Consider the following 21,541-nt stretch of genomic DNA (forward strand, 5'->3'; position numbering starts at 1 on the left):
TGAAGCCACATTTGAAGGCCAAAACTCAGGACATTTATTTTTTAAATAAACAAAACTTAAGTGCAAAGTATAGGTAAGTAGAAATGCAAATATATAAGTCTATTTCAAACACTGCTATCTTCAGCAAGATGAAAGCCAGTTTAACATTAACTTCATATAGGAGAAATTGATAACAATAGATAAAGAGACAAATCTAAGTCACTGGCAAAGTGCCTCAACTGAAGTTTGCTGACAGCTCTGAGCTGTATTTAGGATGTACTTTCACATCTATAAAGAGTCTGGTGTAAAACTGGTAAGTGTTAAAGCTCACAGCTTGTTCTGCCTGCAAGGGTAGCTGAAACCACCACTCTCTTGTCAAAAAGCCCCAAACAAGATGCTTCTAAGGGACTTCTTGCCAGTATCCTTAAGTACACATCAGGGTCCCATAAGAAATATGACTTCAAGTGGAAGCTGGGGGAGGCAGGGAAGGCAAGGTGGGCTCAGTTTCCTCAAACTCTGCTTGACACCAGCAGGGAGCTGCCAAGAAACCACTCTGCTTGCAGCATCTTCATTAAAAGTCCCAGATAGCTGCCAAATTAACCTCAAAGACAGGTTATCTTTATCTGTCATAGTGGTAAAGAAAATTATTAATCATTTTATTGTGGCAAGCATCTGAGACAATAGAGGTTAGTGGGAGGGGGTAGCCTAGTTACCTTGCCAGTTACCTCACCTCAGCAGCTCACTGCCCTGCACCCAGGCAGAAGTAACACCTGGTGGGAGATTACAAACCTCAAGTTTCATCTTTATGGCAGAAAGCATCCCGGATGTGACAGAGACAGTGTTCCTGTTTTACCTGCTTGCTTGACCCTAAAGCCAGGCTGAGGGCAGATGGGTGGCATGCTTCCCTTGGCCACCAGGACAACATGTGGAAGAAGTGGCCATGTTCCCTCTCACTCCCTCTCTCCTTCAGCCACTTGTGACAAAAAGTGGGCCCAAGTAAAAAGAAAAAACAACCCATAGTGTTCAGAGGTACACTTTTTTGTAACTATTTTGCAGATTTGTTTGGGTTTTTTTTTAGGGTTTCCTGTAAGGAAAACTTCTGCACTTCTGCTGAAGGTGACACCATGAGGCCAAGTGCCTCTGGCATCCTACCTCTTCACTGGAAAGTCCCCGGCAAACTGCTTGGGCTCCGAAAACAGTAAACACCATTTCCAGCACAAGAAATTGCAATAAACACTCCTCCTTTGCTCACTAACATGCTCAAAAGCAAAAAGGACTGACATCACCATTTTAAAACAAGAACAGTGGTTACTTTCAAAGTAAAGCAGACCACATGTTGACCTTCAATTACACTGCCCAGAATGAAAAAATCAGGACAACTATTTAAGACACCAAATGACATCACTGTAATTAATGAAACCTGTCTATGAACATAATTCACTTAAACACTTGTCATGCTCAAAGCTGCTTTAAAATTATATTAAAGGGATTTACAGACACTGTCCCCAGCTTTCTTGATCAAGCTGAAGTACAGGAATGCCTTCACTTTCTGTATAGGTATGTATAAAAGTAAATGCAAACACAAAGATAAAATGAACTTAATGAATATTTTTATTTCCAAATGTGTGTGTTGCCTGGAAAACATATTTTCTATATTTTTTTAACCTCTGAGCCATTAAAAATATTCCTACTGTGACACGATTCTTCTGTGCAGACATGAAAAGACTTAATAAATCATGCTGACTAATACTCCCCTGAACTTCTTTTGCTCTTCTGTGCTAATATTACATGCTACCACAGAAGTCAAGAGGTGTTTTTAAAAACCAAACCCTGGAGCTCACTTTCTTCCCCCAGCACTGATGTCTTCAAACATCACCTTATAATCTTTCCCTTTTTAAGAGTGGATTGAGGAGTGATATTTTTCATCTATCTGTGTGTGTGACTGTATAATATATATATATATATATATATATATAAAATGGGGCTTGTTACACCCACTATAATATAGTGGAGTGATTGACATTAATTGATTAGAAGAGACCAGTTCAAAAAGAGCTTTGGCTTCATAAGAATTTGCTCATCTAAAGCAAGTGGTGGTCTTAATGCCCACATCAAGAAATCTTGGCATGCTGAAAAGGCAAAACCAATACAGTTGCTCATTAGGACCTTGTCCCAACTCCAAGTTTGCTTTCTCCTAAGAAAAAGCCAGGTAAAAAACCATAAACCTCTCTTTTGGCTTAAATTGCCCAAAGTATCTTGTTCTTCCTTGCCATCATGGATTCAGTAACAATAAAACAAATGCCTGGCTTCTCTAGAGTTTCAGATCAAGTTTCATGCCTCTTTCTCCGAGATGCAAATACATGAGTAACAATAAAAGAAAGGGCTTTGTTCACTCTTCAGGGCAAAGGCAAAAAACTCCTCTGTCTTCCATCCAACCAGGCATCCAAAACAGTCTTCCTAGTGCCTTCTTTACAGGCTTTACGTAACACAAATACAGAGCAGCATATGAAGCACTGCCCCCACGTGCAGCTGGCTTCCTTTTGCACAATCCCTTAGCTCCCTGCCCTTGGAAATCCCTCAGCTAAATCTTCTTCTTTACACGATTCAGTCTGGTCTCCAAACAACACGTAGCCATGGTTGCAACTCAGCTCTGCCAGTTCACTTCATCTCCCCATGCAAAATGCCTACTGTTTTCCTACAGCATCCTGGCTAGCTGACACCTTCCCTTCAACAAATGCTATTCCAAATTTAGGAGATTCAAGGAATTTCTCTCTTGGGACCATTTTGTTCAGTTGCACAAGTTAGTGTGAGTTATTAGAAAGGCTGCTAGATTAAAATGTTCAAATAATTCTCCACAACTGTGTATTCAAGACACATCTGCACAGATGCACAAGCTTTAGGACAGTACAGCCTAAGCAATGCAGTAAGAATAAGCTAAAATAACATGAGAAATTTACTGAAGCCTTCACCCAGAAGAACACTGATTTTCCCATTGTGTTATTTCATTAAAAGTATTTATAAATCACTCGTTTAAAATACACTTGGGGGTATGCATCCTGCAGACAACAGTCTTTTGAAAGCTACCCCTTAGGACTGCTTCAGTTACAATACTATTTAAGGATGTTGCAAATATGCATTTCAAACAAAAACCTACTGTAAAAATCCTTTTACTAAGAAATGCAAAACATACCCTGTCTTCAGACCAGCCTTTGGGATAAATGCGATATTCTGACCTTTAGATTTATATCTTCAGGGGCCAGCATAATCTAATACACACTGTTTATTTCTTTGTATCAAATGGCCTTATCTCACTTAAATATTTTTCTAAAATACAGCATGCAACAGTACACTAAGCAAAGGGGAGCAGAAAACAGCGTCATGGCAGCACAGTAATCAACAGTGTATTAAAAGAATTAAATAGCTAAAATAGGTTATTATTCTGGAAAATTAGTGGTACTTTAAAGTCAATTCAAACAGCTTTCCTCCAAATGTTTCATTTCTTTTAATACTGTTACCGGCACTGAAATAAATGCACCAAAAGAAACTTTGCCTCAAGCCCAAGGCTCCCTCTTGAATAATTCAAAAGCAAAAAGATCACAGTGGCTTAATTAAAGGGCTGTCACTCTAGTTCTTTACTTTTCCCATGCTGCTGTTATGCCTCCATAAGGATTTAAGTAACTTTTTAGCATCTACATTGCTTCCATTTTCTTTGGCAATGCAATTATATAATCCTTAAAACAACTCTGAACTAGCAATATTGACAACTGAAATACCTATAGTTTTTTTACACAACTGCTATCAGCAACAAAAACTTCTGAGCATCCTCAAATCTCATCATCTGCATCCTGGCAAGAACTAGAAAAGGCAAAGCTTTTCTAGAACTAGAACTAGAAAACTAGAACTAGAACAGGCACTTTTCCTCTTGATGCCTCTCCTGAATGGGGTGATGGATTGTGAGGGTCTCATCTCTCAGAAGTTAGAGACTACAGAACTTACAGGGGACTAGCACTGGGAGACTGCCTTTGGACCTTTCATGTCATGTCAGCCTGAAAGGATAATGTGTCTTCCCTCAGATAAATCAGTTGGCCTAATTAAGAAGTTCCTCCCCACCCCATAAACCCCGCTTCTTCCATACTCCATGTAGAGCATTACAGCTACAAGATCTATACTACCCATTTCAAACAAGAGCTGAGTATGCACGACTTAAAGAAGTACAGACACAAGTTAATCTACTGTTTTGAATATGGTCTGTGAGGGCAGCTGCAACCCTTCAATACATAGTGCTATATGGGAGAGAGAATTGTTGAGCAATTTTGCATGTCACCATTAATTTACATGTCCACTAAAACATGTATCACACACATAATTAAATAATACAAGCAGTACTGATAAGGTACATGGGATATTCCCTATGGGATGTTGGCATTACATGTAAATCAAAGAACACTTGTGCTTTACAGACATGGTAGAAGATGTCATGTGTATCTGTAATAAATGGCCTGCATTTTTAAAGTACTGAAAGGAGCTAGCAGAGCTAAAACACTAGCTGAAAACACCAACAACAAGCAAGACTGCAAAGTCTGCATGGATGGAGACTAGATTCTGACAAGATGAACCTTTGCCAAACCCTAATGTAAGACAAGCTGCTGCCCCGGCTAATTTTTCTGAGCAGATCTACTGCCTTTAGCAGGCTGACAGTGAATGTGAAAAATCCTTAATGGCCTTCTCTGCACTTACTGCTTTTAACACCTGGAAAGGGGAGGTAATTGTGAGTTCAAGAGGGGGATATGGTTTAGTGTGAGGTGTCCCTGCCCATAGCAGGGGGGTTGGAACTAGATGATCTTAAGGTCTTTTCCAACCCTAACTATTCTGATTCTCAGCAATTCACTTTAGCTTTGTACAGGACATTCTGCATTGCCAGGCTGAGTGCTGGAGTTAATCCGCAGCACAGAGAAGATATGGGTCACTTTTGTAATGGTGACTCTGCTCTTTTTCTACTTTGTTATGGGTCACGACAGCATTACTGTGTTAATTGACCATTACCCTCTTTTCCAGTCATTAGTCAGAATTTCAAATTAATCTGATCAAACAAAACATACCTTGTGAAAGTAAACCATTGATCTACTTTAGTCTCCAGAGTCTATTTTAGGCAATGCAGGTTAACACAGGTTCTTTGATACTTCAGATTAAACCTCGTATTCAGATATGTTATTTCTAACAAATTGCTTTGCACATTTTAGACATCTGTATATTTAAATGGAAAACAGGAGCTCTATCATGACAAATTCTGTATTTTATGCACTATGGAACACCATTAGCACCAAAGAATCCTTCCACCTCCACTAAACCCTAGAAATTTATTTTTACCTGTGATTAAATTATTTATAATAACTGCAGCATAAAACAGATGGGAAAAAAGTCCATGCCCTACTCTGCTTCTTTTCGATGCATAAAGGCCACACACAAATTTCAGGTGTATTCTAGCCTCCCCATACACAAAAATAATCTGAATACCCAATCTGTGTTTCCTGTTTTTGTTGGACAACTCCTTGGATTCCTCAGACTATTTTAAACCTTAGACAGGTTATACCAGTATAATTATGTGAATTATGGGTACCAGGGTTTTGAACTGGTGTAGATGTGTTACTGTAACCTATAATGTGAAGGCAAAAATCACCTCAGAAAAGGTGATTTGGTTTTGTCTTCAAGCCTAGAATAAAACACTCCACTCCATGTAAGCCCACACTGTTGGAAGGGATGTTCCGTATGAGAATAATTAAAGCAGGGGTGAAAAAAAAGCCCTTCCTTTTCAATAGAAAGACCAAAGTCATAAAGGACAACTTTCTTGCAAGTACATTTGGTATAATGCAGTTCTGAACAAAACCTCTCAAAATAAACATGAACAGTACAAAATTACTTCCACTTCTGCTTATCTTTCACTTGCAGAGCTCTCAGCTGTCATAAATCCACTTACCCTGCAGCTGTTTATAAATCCCTTCATATCAACCCCCTATTATTATTGTTAAATAATTTCATTTTAAAACCAACAACATGAAGATATTGCTCATATATTACAAAGACTCAAACATGCAGAGAGACACTTGTACTTTACTTTGCACAGTCTGTCCTCAGCTCAGTTCTCTGGGCCCGCAAAGTACCCAGACTTCAAACACTAACTCCTTTGATGACTCAGCCAGCAGCACAGTTAATTTTGCCAGTCCTTCAGTTGTTCCTGCACAAATGTTTGAGGGATCTTGCAGCAAAACAGATGAAGGTACCAGCGGAGTTATAAAAGAAAACAACACTAAACAAATAAAAACCTTTGGGATCCTCTGACTAAATAAAGGTGACATGGATCCCAGCCAAGGTGACAGCACAGACAGAAGAAACACACGATGGTCTGAATGAACAACCGCGGTGTACAAGGTCTGCTTGGACAACAGAAAAATAGCAGGCTTACTGCATTTCTAAGACAACTCCAAGTTAGCTCAAAGAATGCTGAAGGAATAAGAATATGCCTGTGGATAGGCCCTATTCCATCAAGATCTCCGTATTCCTTTGTTAACCCGATCTCAGCAATTGCTTTTTCTGGGACCTTCACAATTTCTGCTTGCCTGTCTGAAGACACTGGCTAGTTGATATAAAAAGGTGCACCCTCAGTCAGTATGCTTTGGGAGGGTAAGAGCCCAGAAAGGAGAGTTTTTAAGCCTCTAAGCACAGACGAGCATTGGTCCTTTGGACTTCACTGCTGAACTCAGAGTTCCCACTTCTGTCAATGCAGCACAGAGAGAAAGGGTGGCTGGGACTGTGCCAACACAAGCTATTACCTGCTCAGACCAATACCATGATAGTTCAGCTTCAAAGGCCCAGACTCCCCAGAGACATCCACCTAGGTGAGCCCTGTCATAGCAGTATGACATAGGGGGGTGTGTTCACAAAATAATTTTGGGATGTCTTTGGGTTTCTTTCTAGTTTACAGTCCCCAAAGAGTTAAACTGCAAAAAAAGAATAGCCAAAGGAGAGCCTGTCCCTCTCAAAACTTAAGATATACAAAAACTAGATGGTTTTACTGTCAGGGACCCAAACAGTTGGGACAGGATGTTCCCCAACATTCAGAAGAGGTCTCAGACATCAGGTCTGTGTGGATAACTGAAGATCCACAGGTGGAAGATGTTTAGGTCTTTCAACCAACAAATCAAGCTTAAGTACAGTGACAACAAAAGTGAAAAGAAGTCAGGATTTCCAAAGCACTATAATTGCAATTTTTCCCCCATCAAAATGCAGAGATATAGATCACCTTTTTCTAAAAGAAGATCCACCAAAATAAAGACTAGCATGTGACATTTTAACTCACTACAAACAAGACTCAAGAGAAGAGAGATGATCAACTACTTTCTTTTTTGAGCATAGTGATTTTCAGAAATGATGTGTTGTATTCCTTTTTAATAGAAAATGAACTGACAGTATTGGGGGTATTTGTTACCATCTCAATAAGGTTACAGAATCTTCACCAGCTTCAGATAGAATTATCAGGTATGCTGCAACTTGCTTGTTTTGAAATAAAGCATAAATACTGTTCTCCATGCTCATATATGCTAAAGCCAACCCAGCCTTAAACAGAATTACATTCACAGAAAGCTGCTTCTTACTAATCTTAACCTCATGACCCAGGAAAACTTGTGGACCTCTGAATTCCAGTAATGTGAACTCCTTAACTACCATAAACAAATACCCATACTTGTTTTTAACTGCTTGTTCTGGTTCATCTCTGACAGGTTCCCATATTATACTTACACAGGGTCATACCATCTATATGATACTAATGGAAGTTCTCAGACTCAGAAGGGAGTCTCCAAAATACTTAGATCTAAATGGATATCTTCTCATCTCACCTGTAATTGCATGAAGACAGGACATACTTTTCTCTTCCTCTATAATCCTACACATGCCACAGAGAGATCTGTACTACCATCAGAGTACTCAAAACAAAGCACAAGCAGATCAATATCACTGTAAATTCAGTTCCTTCCAGCTGAAAGAAGTCAGTCATATACTTGAACTACCAAGATATATGAGTCATCTAGACTTAAAAGTGTCTCATTTTAGAGACCATGCCAAAGATTAAAGGACAATTAAAATACCTGAAATACAGTGGGGAGGGGGGGTGTGACAAGTAATTTATTCTTCCTCTTTGCTTACAAGCAGAGCACAAACATGAATTTCTACCAATTTATGTATTGCAAACTGCAATCCTGTTTATAGCGAGATAATACAACACTGCACAAACTGATCTGAAAATAATCTTCATATGAATTAAAAGGTCTGCATGGAGATTTCCTAAGTGTGAGTTTTGATTACTATGGGTCCTGGGTCACTAACAAGAATTTGTGAAGCAGCAGTTGCCCAATGGTTAATTTTTGGTCAGAATTAGCAAGCATTATTACTGAACTACCCAAAAGTGATCAGTTAGGTAAGGCCTGGGATGAGAGGCCACTGAGCCCTGCAGGCCATCCACCTATGCTTGTCTCTGAGACAAGAAGGTGTGCCTCGGCTACAGATAATGCTCCTGTTAACGTTAACTTTCAGGAAAGGTGAACATGAGTAAGATCAAGATACTCAGGAAGACCACTACCTCCTTACACATCTTTTATGAGACCTGCAGAAAAAGGTAACAGAAGCAGTGACAAAGGTTAGCGTCACAACTGGCAGGTACGACTGACAACACCTCTGCTCTGAAGGACAGCTAAGGTAAAGGGTAGCACTGGCAGTAGTAATTTGGCTAGAAGAAATGACAGGGCTAGGGCTAGGATGGCAGTTCAGCCCAGAAAATACCACCACAGAATAAAACCTGCTATCTAAGGGTTGTGTGGCTTTCTTTACACCTGGAATTAGATGAGGGTGCTGGCCTAGAATACAGGATAATACGAGAACTGGGTTTAATACTACAACTTGGGGCTCAGGTCAGCCTTACCGATAAACTGCAGCTCAGAAAGCACTCCCAAGTTAACATCAAAAGTGGTGATGACTTAAGCCATCTGACTGAAGAGAACTGTGGGATAAAGGGTGAGATAATGTCAAGATTACGGTTTGAACATACTCCTGAAGTGGTTGATAAACTGTATCATTTTGTTTCAGTATCAAGGAAGGGGCCACACACAGATAAGAGTGCCACATGATGGACTTCATACATCCTCAGCAAGCCCAACACTGCCCAGCATGCCAGGCCTACTCTCTCTATAACCTCTGTTGCCTAAGGCTTCCCAAGTTCCCCAAGATTTCCTGTACCGTATGTCCATGGTCCGTACTGCAAACGGGGGCAGTGAAAAGAGCCCCAAACAAGGAAAGCATCTGTCTGAAAACATCCAATCCTTACTATCTCCATTTCTCCCTTCATTTGCACTAGGACCATAACCAAAACACATCAAAGACTAAAAAAGTTAAGCATCTGGCAACCAACGTCTTCTCTCTTCACAGATGCATTTTAAAAAACAGTAGATCAAGTCTGTGCAGCAGGTTGGCCCTGCCAAAGAAGCCACAAGCTAAATCAGCCAAATATACCGAGAAGTAGCACAAAAGCTTGTCTGTGTCTTCTCCAAGCAGGAGCTTTGCCAGTGATGATCTTGGCAGTACTGTTTAGCACTTACCCTTTTCCCAGTTCTTAGGAATAGGTGTCCACCACATTTCTCAGTGTTTTCCAGGTTACAGGGGAGCTCAGGACTGACCTTGCCTACTTTACATTACAGAAAAAAACTGTCATGTTTCTCTGTTTTAGTCATGGAATAGGCTCACCTGCAATAGTGATTAATGGTGAAAAATTCAGCCTCAGTGGCAGACAAACCTGGATCAGACAATGACACCTTCTGGAGAAGGATGAGACATAATCTCATTTCAAGGACAAAATCATATCCCTACTAGAGACTGTATAGCTAAAAACCTTAAAAATCAATGTAAGTAGCATACAGCCCATCTCTACCATTTTGCAAGCTTGCAATTTAGAGAATGCAGGGTAGGCAAGAATGATAGTTGCTCAACTGAACAAGCAAACCTGCTTCAGCGTTCACTACAAACTGCAGAGGAGAAAGCTTCACAGTCAGTCTTGCCAAGAGGGTATTATAGTAATTGAGCCTCATGGTCACAAGACCACACATTGCTGTTGTGAAACAGTCCCTGGGTAAATAAGGGTGTAGCCTGCAACAAAGTTTACCACTGCTGGGAAAAAATAAATAAATAAATAAAAATAAAGCCACATGCAAAGCATTGTCCCTTGTCAGGGATAAGACTAAGTCAAGAAAAAAGGATCTTACAAATCCACAGCCATGTCAAAAACACGGCAGAATGGTGCTGCTGCTCTAGTACTGACAATGCAGTAATGACATAGTAGGGAATAAAGGCAAGTGGCTGAGTTAAGCCTGCAGCAAATAATTTAGGCAAATGCAACACCAGCAAGAAAAGAGAATTCCAAGGGATGGAGCAGTAAAAGTTAGGATGATGTAAAAATGAGCTGAAATGCAGTTCACTAAGGCAAAGTTGCAAAAGTGGAACATTTCCAAAGTGACGAAAAGTTAATAGCAAAAGATGATAAAATTTAGAATGTAAGATGCTGATTTTAAAACACATAAATAGGTTGGTACCTAAAGCTAGCAGGGATAACACATTAACCGAGAAGAACCAGAGAGATGCCACGCAGCCATAACAGCAGAAACCTGAACAAACATTTTTTTAATCCTTTTTGTATTTCAGGGATGTTTACGAGGTTAACTAAAGGAGTTAATGCTGAACCCATGACATCTCCCAAGCCTATATATTCTTGCTTGCAGAAATCAAGTAAAGAACTTGTAAAATAATAGAATAATTACTTTGCAATTCACTACCCTCACCTCTGTACATATAAAGGTCATGCCTGCCTCTGCACTAAACAAAACTACTTCTCATGGTCCAACTTTGATTGTCCCACCAAATCATGGCATTTTTGCCAAACTGTGGGAAGAGGCTATATTGCACCTATATTCTATGTAACATCATGCTATTCAGGCCAGCTCCTACAGGGGCTTATCAGGGTGTTGCTGGCCATTTCTAGAGATGGGGAGCAGCAAAGAAAGGAAAGAGCAAAGCACCTGGCCACAGTGAGGGCACCGACTCAGCAAGACTCAGGATGGCAGGGACTTGAAGGGGAGAGTACTTCAGCCAGACAGGCCCTCCTTATTACAGAGGGTGAAAGGCCATTTCATTCATTTGTCCCTCTGACCCCTGCTTCTCTGAGGGAGTGAGAAAAAACAAAGGCATTAAGCATTAAGCGTTATTTCTCATGCAACAAGAATACAAAAGCATCTCAAACAAAAGTTACTCTCACTCCAGCTTTCTAAGAGCTTCTCCCTTTACTGTCAACCCATCAGAAGTGAGGAATTTTAGCAGGGTCTTGTTTCTGTCGGCTAATGAGTCCTGATGTGCTATCCAAGACTCTCTTCTAGTCTCACTACACTAAGCTTCTGGTCCTTAGATATGAATTGCATTGATGAAGAAGCAACATACAGAGTTCAATCCCTTGGTACAAGTTACTATACAACTTTCTGACCTGTATTAAACTCTCAGATAATCTATGAGGCAAACCAACTGCACAAATTTTGTCAAAATCCATGCCTATTGATACCTTTGTCTGCTATGAGAGCTCATTGAGCTCTAAAACTTGTACTGAAGACTACTCTATAGAAAACAGAGGGCTAACACTTGAAATTATTGTTCACGGTAGCTCAGATAACATTACAGAACATGTTGCAATTAAAATTCATAAGCTGTATTTCCAAATCTGACAGCCCAGGTCAAGAACCACAATGATAATGATCGTCAATGAAATACTGTATCCTGACTCACTCCACACAAATAAGCTACTCTTATAAAAGCACTCCTCTGCTTCAAGTAGAGGAGGGTGGCAAAGGAAGAAACTGATAAGGAATAATTAAACTAATACCACACTAATGAAAAGGTGAATTAATTGAAACAGACCATGAAGTATCCAAGTGTACACAAAGTAATTCAACAGATGTTAGACTGGAAGGCTGACTAGCCAGTGCACAGATGAAATCAGAATGTGATAATAATGGCACATCCAATGATGAAGTTGATAATGGATTTTTTTGTTGCTTACTCTCAAATATGAAATACTACTGCATGTCATCTTTGCAAACAAGCCTTACAAAATTACCAGGGAAATCAAGAAATTATACAGCCAAGATCACACACTGGACAGTAATATGGAAAATTGAGTTAATTTTCTTATTGATAAAAACAGTGAAGTATCATATAAACCACCCATTACTGTACCTTCATGACATCCTTATAGGAATGAATGGCCTCAACTTCCTCTTGGTCATCATCGTCATCCTCCTCTCCTTCATCCAGAGCATCATATCCTTCATCCCTACTCCCATCTGTTTCTGTGGTATTAGTCATGTGGTCAATAAGCTGCTCCAGTGGCGGACTTAATTCCCGCTCTTCATTGTCCTTTAAACCATAGTCCAGGGCTTTATATATAATAATCCCTAGTGATTCAATAACCTGTAAAAGTGAAAAAGAAATATTTATTAATGCCATTAATGAATCAGTCAGTCTTGGAACACCCTTTTTGGGGGTTTGCATAACAAACTTAGCAACTGAGATGACAATAAATACCAAAATAAAAGAGAAAAAATGATCCTCTAATACCTACAGTAGTACTTCAGGAATGCAGAATAGAACATGCAAAAGTAGGTCATACCATATGCCTACCACTTTCTTATTTCCAAGTTTGAAATAAAAATCCATAATTTCAAACAAAGTGGGACCTTTTAGAATATTTTCCCTTAAGGTAACATTACTCTAGAATTTGTAAAACCATATTACAAGCATATGACCTTTTTTTGGGAGAAGGAGGGAGGTGGGGTGTGAGGAAATTAAAAGAAAGAATAAACTAGCATGAGATGCCCCCCTCCTCTCACAGATTAATGACACAAGTAGACTGCCCCTCAGTTTTTCCATCTCTTCCTTGACCTGAGAGCTATCTGGATATCCCAGTATTGAGCACTGGGACACACAAGAACTCCTTTGCTTGTTGCACAGCCAGTGGAAGCATACATATTCCACTGAAACTACCATCAACTGAATCTCATAGTAATGAAATCCTGTACCTCGATAGTACAAGATAGTACCTCAATTTTTCATTGCAATTGAGGCTTCCTTTTTGTGCTCTATCAAGAGCAAAGCAAACAGACACCCTCTTAGTGTAAGCTAGCAAAAACTTGTCATGAACATCTCAAAATACCAAATACACACTTTCTTTCTTGGCATTATTGAATGTTCCAGCATTTTAAAGATGTAAAGAGATGGAGAGTTTGGAAATGCATATTAATGTAGAGGGAAGGGAAAATGGGCTTGCAAGAGTAAACCACAAGAAGGTAATGTTGGCTGGGAGATCCTCATCTGACAACAGAAGTAGGACTGGTGTTATTGCACATCATTTCTGATCTTCCCTGTGTCTTGTGATGGCTAGCGTGTCACACAAATGAGCAGACTGCAAGGTAGGAGTAGTTGACACTAGAGGAACTTTAATCAAGTTGCATTTCTAAACAAACCGAACCTTGTCATCCAATGCCATTCCCCCACATCTGGCCTTCAGTGCTGTCCCAGCCAACACACTTTTTAATGCACATTTTTGAAATTCTGTTTGGGTAAACAGGACAACACAAATGGATTCTTAAAACTTTCAGTCTGACTCTAGCAGCTGACTTGTATCTGCACAGCAAAGTATTTTTGGTCTGAGAAGCTGCAGGTTAGCAAATACTGAAATGATATCTGTTAGTTCATCAAGACAGAGAGTTGAATGAACCAGCTGTAGTCTGACAGCTTTACACTTGCATACTTCACTCCTCTCCCGAGATTACTTTGCAGTACAAATTCATTTGCAAGACAGTGCAAAACAAACATAAAAACCAATACATAAACCCCACCCTTTTATAATTTATTTCCAATAATATTGACAATTCAATAGAAATGATTTTCCTATGATATTCTCTTGAAATGTGTTTACACATATTTGGAAAATATTCTTAGAATACAGTTAAGAAAAGTGATTAGGCAAATTAATGAAGAAAAGAAATGGCTCTAGTTCAAAGAACAGCTTCTATCTTGGGAAACATTAGTGAGACATCACAGTGTACCAGGGAATCATCACTATGTGCTTCCTCAGTTCTCATACCCTTCCCCAGATTTCTGCCATGAGCCACTTTGGAGACAGACCACTGCACTCACTATACAGACATTAAAAATAGCTGTTACAGATCAAATTTATGTTTGTAGCATATCTGGCTTGCTTCTTAGAGAAGCTGTTTTGTAATAACTGTCTTGTGAAACTTGCTAAAAAACTATCTGAAAATGTGAAAATTTCACAAAATAAAATATATTCTTGTGATAGACATGCACGTTTCCTGTAACTTGGGTTCTGAGTACACTCTCAACACACACCCCTTCACCAACGGAAAGGGAACAAAGAATACCAAGTTAATTTAAATTTGAAGTAGACCTAAATGAAAATTGAGTACAACTGAATAATCACTTTGCTATTTTAAACACCTGGGAGTAAACATAATGTGAGTAATTTCTAACTTCACTAAAGATTAAATTTGAAAGACCTTAGCACACATGAAATGTCCAAATAAGATGCATAGAAAAGAATGTCTTGTGCCATGCAGTGATAGCTGTTGAACACAGCTCCTGGCTTTTGCTACACGAACACTTCAAAAAAATAGAAGCGGGGGAGTATAAAGAAAGTGCACTCTCTCTGCTTCCTTCTGTTTGGGAAGAGGATTAAGGCATTCAAAAGCACTGTGGCTAAAACTGGATGACAGCTGCTGCTTTCTTTGATCTATCAGCAGTGGGGCTTTTGCAGTTCAGTAATATGGTTTGTGCATTTTTATGTACTATGAACAGATCTCATAATACATGCAAAGCTGATACAACATGGAAGCCTGCAACAGCACCGATTCAGATCTATATTCCAGCCTCTTAGCTCCTTGTTTAGGATTTGGGATCAAAACCATATTTATTGTCTGTCAGTACCACAGATTCTTCTTGCTGAAAGACAAAGTAGCAAGCATCTTAAGTGAGAAACTTTGCTTTGACTTGCATTGAAACTGAAAACATGCAGCGCTTTCAGCAATACTGGTTTACCAAGGTTCTTGTAAAATCACACAAGTGCCATACAAATATCAAAGAAAAGTCATAGAATTGTCAACACTTCTTTACATGGACAAAACTACTAAGGCAACTTCTCACAAAAAAAAAAAACTTTTAAGTCTATGTAACTACAAACATAATATACAAGCTCAGACAGTCAGTTCATTGCTGCTTAAAGGCATGAGTGCTCCCACTTTACCCATAATACTAATCAAATGCAAACAAAAAAGGAGAAGTTTTTCACAGCTAAATGGCTGGACTGATACATATGTGGGTTTGGGAGCTGGATAATCAAGGACTATTCACTTACTTTTTTTTAAAGCATCAATTATTTACAGAGAAGTCACTGGTTCTAAACTGCACTGTTTGCTGATTACTCCTGGCACCTCACATGTGACAAGAGCTGGCATAGTCTTTAATTATATATGAAAACAGAGGTACAGTAGGAAAAACAAGGGTAAGAAAGGACTTAGCATGGCTCTTTTAAACCACAGAGTTGTACATTGACACACCAAACCAGCTGCCTGATGCTGAAATAAATGCCGGCACTAATGATAAATGCCGCTGCTCAATTCAGGTGGAAAAAAAACCCCACAACATAGTAAGTCCTCCACCTTGAATCTTAAGCCTCTTTTGTCCCTGATGGATTTAACTTTTGGCAAAGGATCTGATCTTTGTGAATCAATCAGTGGCTAAATAACTTTAAAAAATAAACAAGGAAGCCTGCATTATTATGCTTTACACCTTCTCACCAAGTTCTTTTGGAAGTCATGGCTTCAGCCCAAAAAAATAACACAACACACCAACATTTCCCACAGACTGAACTTGTACTCTGTTGTGCTTAAATCATTAGTGAAAGGGGAGTTTTGTCTCACTGTATTTTTTCAGCTCCTACACCAGTCTGGACTCGTAGTATTCTGTTCTCTTATAACAAGTTGCGATAAAGTAGCTGGAACACTTTGACTTCAAACACGATGTAAAAACAACATCTTAAGCCTCCTTTTACACACACAGCAAAAACAAACCCCAAACCAGTCAGATTATTTTTGTACACAAACACTGCATGGAACTTTCTATTCTGTATACCTTCCCCCAGCACATTAAGGCATGCTTCTTTTGGAAAGGGGTTCATTTAAGGGTTTAGTTTTTCTCTGACACAAATTACTTTCTTCCAATGAACGCTGCCAATTCAACCTTCTCAAAACTGCTTAAAATATACAGGCTTTGTATAGGAACCAAATGTGTTTGAGACTTGTAAAAGTCAAGTGAAATTACTATGAGAATTTCACTTATCTTTTTTTCATTTTATTATTATTTCAGAGAAGAACCCTTTTTTCCCCTCAGCATATACATCTCCTGGTCTCTTGTTGAAGCATAGATGAGAACAGGCAGAATCCGCATGCCATTCCCCCCACTCACCGCACATACAATAGGGCACTGTCTGAGCTTTCATCCCCTTCCTAGCTTTTAAACAAAGCAAAAAAGCCTAAGGACAGGCTTGTACTTACAGCAGCAAAAGGCTTTTTTTCAGCTCAAATGCCTGTCCCTCCCTTCTTCCAAAAGCCACTCAGGTTTCGGATCCCTAAATTGGGATTAAAGAGGCTGTGAAGCTCCAGCTCCTGAGGTGAGTCAGTTAACTTTGAACTTAGCAGGGACCTCAGATATGGCAACCAGTCACAACAATGTCTGCATTACTACTGCACTGTTTTATGAATTCTAGTCATATTTTTATTTAAAATGTGTACTGCAGTTATTAAGTGCTCCCATTTCTTACCAGGAGATCCCCAACACACCTTATGAAGGAGAATCACTCTGCTTTACAGCAATAGTGCCAAGGAGCTGGTGCTACCCATGGCACTCCCTAGGGCAGAGCTCCTCTCTGCCATCAATTCTGCCACCACCCCTGGTATTAGGCAGCACTTAGTCAACCTGCTAAGTCTAACCTGTCCTCCTGCTGACTTTAAATTAGCTTGCCAGGAGCTCCATGCTGTGTTTCTGGAGTCAAAACAGCAGAAACCCAGCCATAGACACCCTTGAAGTCAAAAGTTACTTATCTTAAATTTTCTATGACATATTAGGTGAAGACAAACAAACACACACATTTCTGTGATAAAGTTTTGTAATACAGTCTAAAGGACAGGTATGTTAAAATTTTATGTAAACCCAATGATCCTCTACACCTAGATGATCAAGGAAGGAAACTATTGCTTTGGCTATCATTTCCATTTGTAACAAAGTAATTTGTTGTTTCCCCAGTATCCAGTTCTGGGCCTGAAAAAGACCACGCTTTTAGGAAGGGTGAACAAATAATGTGGTTAGCATAAACCAAAGTAACCTTTTGGTTATTTACCTCATCCTTAGCTGCCCTACAATAACTCTCAAGAGAAATTCATGGAAATGTATGTCTAAATAGGCTCTTCTAAGAGATGCATTGCTGTCACTGCATAACTTGGGTATACTAATGTAGTTTTTACCACAGCATTCCCCAGTGGAAACAGGCTAGTATTACCCAGGTTTTAATAGCTGAGGACATTGCTAAATTTACATATGACCTTCACTAAATTAGAGCAACTTGCAACAAACTGTCAAATGAGTAGAGCGAAAAAACTTGGAAGTGCTTTCAGGTAAGCAGCAAAGGTTTGGAATTTCCAATGAATCAGATAAAGCGTTCATTTCCAAAGAATATACACTGAAGTTACAGGAGTATTTAAGTTCTGAATTATGTTGGTTTGCTACTGAAATAAAGATATACTGCTTTCTGCAATGTAACCAGCTTTGTTAGTTAGGAGAAAGCAGTAATAAAAGCAAAGCAAAAAATAAATCTGAGTATGTTGAATCTAGTAGAACATAAATATGAAAGGAAATTAAATACACCATTTTAACAGATTCATTCTGATTTAGATACATTAAGAGTTAGGAAAATTACCATATTCACAGGAGATCTTTTTCAAAATGATTTTATATCCATAAGTCTTTCAAAGCACTAAGTGGGTAGAGAGACCTAGTTACTGAGTTCTTTTTGCTATTCATGTATACATTAAAGAAATTCAGTGTAAGAACCCTGATCAAAGACACAGAACAAGCCTAAAACATACAAAGAGGATGCTAGCTTTTTGGGGTTTTGTTTTGTTCCCCTGAAAGTGAATATGTAAAAAATATAAGCACTTAAATGTTGCTGGACACAGTTGCCTCTAATAAAGTAGCAGTAATTTCACTGTAAGTTTATTAAGGCTCAAGCGTAATACAACTCTCCAACTTATTCAAAGGTTCAGATAATTACAAGCATGTTTTTGGTTGTTCAAGTTTCACTGCAGATATTATCTAAGGAGAACTATCATTTATTAGCATAAATGAAAGCAGAATTTATTCCACTGTATCAGTCTCAACTTACATTTTATCTAGTGCATTAAAGCATTGAAACAAACCCCTCATTTTTCTTCTAGTTTTTGTTCATTGATTATAATACCCAAGATTAATACAAATAATTACTCTGTTATTAAGGAGTTTATCCAACCTGAAGGAGTTTCACCAAAGTGACAGTTTGTCCCCAGAGAAAAGCAAATTAAATTCCCTGATTTAACTGGACAGACTCCAGCAATAGCTGAAGCTCCAGTAAAAGAATTGAGTGCTATAATTAACACAGATGGTGAAAGTAATTTGAAAGTTCTTAAATACACTTTCATTCATAGTTTAACTACAGGTCTTGTTATCCTGATCCCATTCAAGTAAAAGGCAGAGATGGAAATGACTTCAAGAATTCTAAGGTTGGAACACATTTGCTGAAAGAACTAGGCAGAATGGGCAGCTGTTATATTTCCTTACTGTAGGCTTAAAGCTATCTGAAAACTTCCTGAAAATATCTCACCTTTTTAGGGTTTTAGGCAGAGTACCTTGTCTTGTTTTTTTAAGAAACATACTATTATTATAGTCTATAATGACAGTTTGCACAAAAACATAATTCAAAATCTTAGCAGCTTTGAAATCAAGTACATCAAGATTAACTTCATGAAACCCCAATGGCTGGAAATGCTATTCTGAACTGTAAGGAGAATATATTTTTTGTCTTAAGACACAAAATTGGACCATGTAAAAAAAAACTTCTAGTTTCCTTCTCACTCACAAAGCCATAAATCTGCTATTACTCTTCAGAGTAATGCTTCTTACACATAAGAGGGTAGGGATAGGGTTGTAATGCAGTATTGATATGATAAATCAACAGATAGTATTGTCACATCAGAATCATTTAATACTACACCTACCCATCCAAATCAATTATTCTTTTCAGCACATGTAACCTTTCAGTATTGCTGAAGGAAATAAAATCAGTTTCAAACAAAGCTTTTGTTGTCCCTTTTTTTTATTTTTATGATGAAAATTAGTTAAACATCCATATATAGTCCTACATAGAAATAGAAAGCAATGAGGTGGACTCCAGGAGTAAGCCAACAAAAGCAGCAGACTTTAGTTGACTAATGAAAGCATAACCAGGCCACAGAAATTTCAGTGGTGTCAAACTGCAAGAGACAGGAATTTCCATTTGCCATGTCAGCCTTTCGAATAAAGCTTTGTCTAGATTACATGAGAGTATCAGATTAACTACAGAAAAGATTTTGTAGTGGAAGAGAAGTGGTCATGGAAAGCTCATGGGCTGGTGTAAAGAAGTGTTCAGTAGCTCTGATCCTGAGAATTTTTATGTAACTGGTTTAAATTTGGCTTATATTGCATACCTGCCTATGGTCTGTCAGACAACTACAGAAGATAATAAAATCTTACAGTAGCTTTGATGCAGTTCAATCTATGGTAATCATGAACCAATGTAAAATCAAAATATCTACACTGTTCAACTAATCTCCTCAACAGCCAGTTTGCGTTAACTTCTCAGCCTTCCCCCACAGATCTCATTTGCACCACTAGGGTTGCCTGCTACAGGCTTGGCCCCCATTTAATTAATCCAAAAATTAGAGTGAGTAAACGCGTGCTGCAATGTAAACCATTTCTTCTCCTGTGAGTCAAGAACTTTCTCACACCTATTTTCCCCCAAATTAACAACTACAAAATACCTGTACAATGAAAGCTGTCCTTTTAAATACAAATTCTTTATATACAAATTAGTTAAAGTTTTACATTTGCATGAATGCTTTAGAAGCTTGCCAGCAGTGGCTTTCAAAAGACTTTACAAAAGTTTCATCGTATTTTCAGAGGTATGTGTGCATTCCAAGTGTTTCACAGATACCAACTTCAGAGAGAGAGACAAAGAACCTGAACAATTTCACAGACTTTGAAATATGACAACTCTTCCAGTTTAACTGTAGCTTTCCTCAAATCCATCTTCATCAATTTCTGAACAAACATGTCCTGACTCCTAACAGACTTCTCTTGTCAGTCAAACTGTCATAATCCCAAACTTCATGCCTAAACTCAACGATGTTAAGAAATGTATGTTAAGAAAGCCCAAATGTAACCACACAACAGGCTCATTTCAAAATGATGTGCCACAAAAGAAGGCTGCCTGCTTTCTGGTGACTGTGGCATCCATTAACCACGCACAAAGCAACACAAATTTAATGCTGCTTTTCCTAAAGGTACTGAATATTGATGGGAAGTCAAATAACCAGCAGTAAAAAGGTTGTTCTTTTCATCCATACTGAAGAAGAAACTTCAAAGATGTCTATGGAATGTTGTAATTTATTACATAGCCGCATATGTACACGAAGCACGTACACAAAGCATGCACAGGTACCTCCACTATCTCATGGAAGTGGACTCATACACAGGCAGATATCTATATGTGACTTCTTTCCTAAAGAAACTAATGGGAATTCACACATAGAGCCTTAAAAAAAAAAAAACTTTATAAATAAATAAATAACAAACAAAACAAAAAAACCCCACTAGCTTACTGAGAGGTTTTTGTTAACTGGATGAGCAATGAGACTTGAGCTTGCCGTTAAGGACATAACTTGACCATGAAATATGTGAATTTTCACATGGACTACCATGATAGTCCAACAAGTTACTAATGTGCCAGACACCTATTCATTTAGGTCACGCATGATCTTTAACTCCACCATACAAACATAGAACCATAGAATGGCTTGGGCTGGAAGGGACCTTAAAGATCATCCATTTCCAACCACCCTGCCACCAGCAGGGACAACTTTCACTAGACCAGGTTGCTCAAAGCCCCACCCAACCTGGCCTTGAACACTGCCAGGGATGGGGCAGCCACAGCTTCTCTGGGCAACCCATGCCAGTGCCTCACCACCCTCATAGTGAAGAACTTCTTCATTGTATCTAATCTAAATCTCCCCTCTTTCAGTTTCAAGCCATTAACCCTGGCCCTATCCCTACATGTCCT

At 38.8% G+C, this 21,541-nt stretch overlaps 1 protein-coding gene across 4 annotated transcripts in view; it reads right to left on the minus strand.

Moving 5' to 3' along the window:
• The window catches only part of SPIRE1 (spire type actin nucleation factor 1), a 130,067-nt gene that overhangs the window by 59,482 nt on the left and 49,044 nt on the right, over window positions 1-21,541 (minus strand). For all 4 annotated transcript variants that reach the window (XM_034067607.1, XM_034067601.1, XM_034067611.1 and 1 more), the window contains exon 3: window positions 12,298-12,531. In XM_034067607.1, coding sequence (XP_033923498.1) covers window positions 12,298-12,531 — 234 coding nt within the window. The remainder of the gene's footprint in view (window positions 1-12,297; window positions 12,532-21,541) is intronic.

This window comes from Melopsittacus undulatus, chromosome 1 (assembly GCF_012275295.1).
Source record: "Melopsittacus undulatus isolate bMelUnd1 chromosome 1, bMelUnd1.mat.Z, whole genome shotgun sequence".
NCBI lineage: Eukaryota > Metazoa > Chordata > Aves > Psittaciformes > Psittaculidae > Melopsittacus > Melopsittacus undulatus.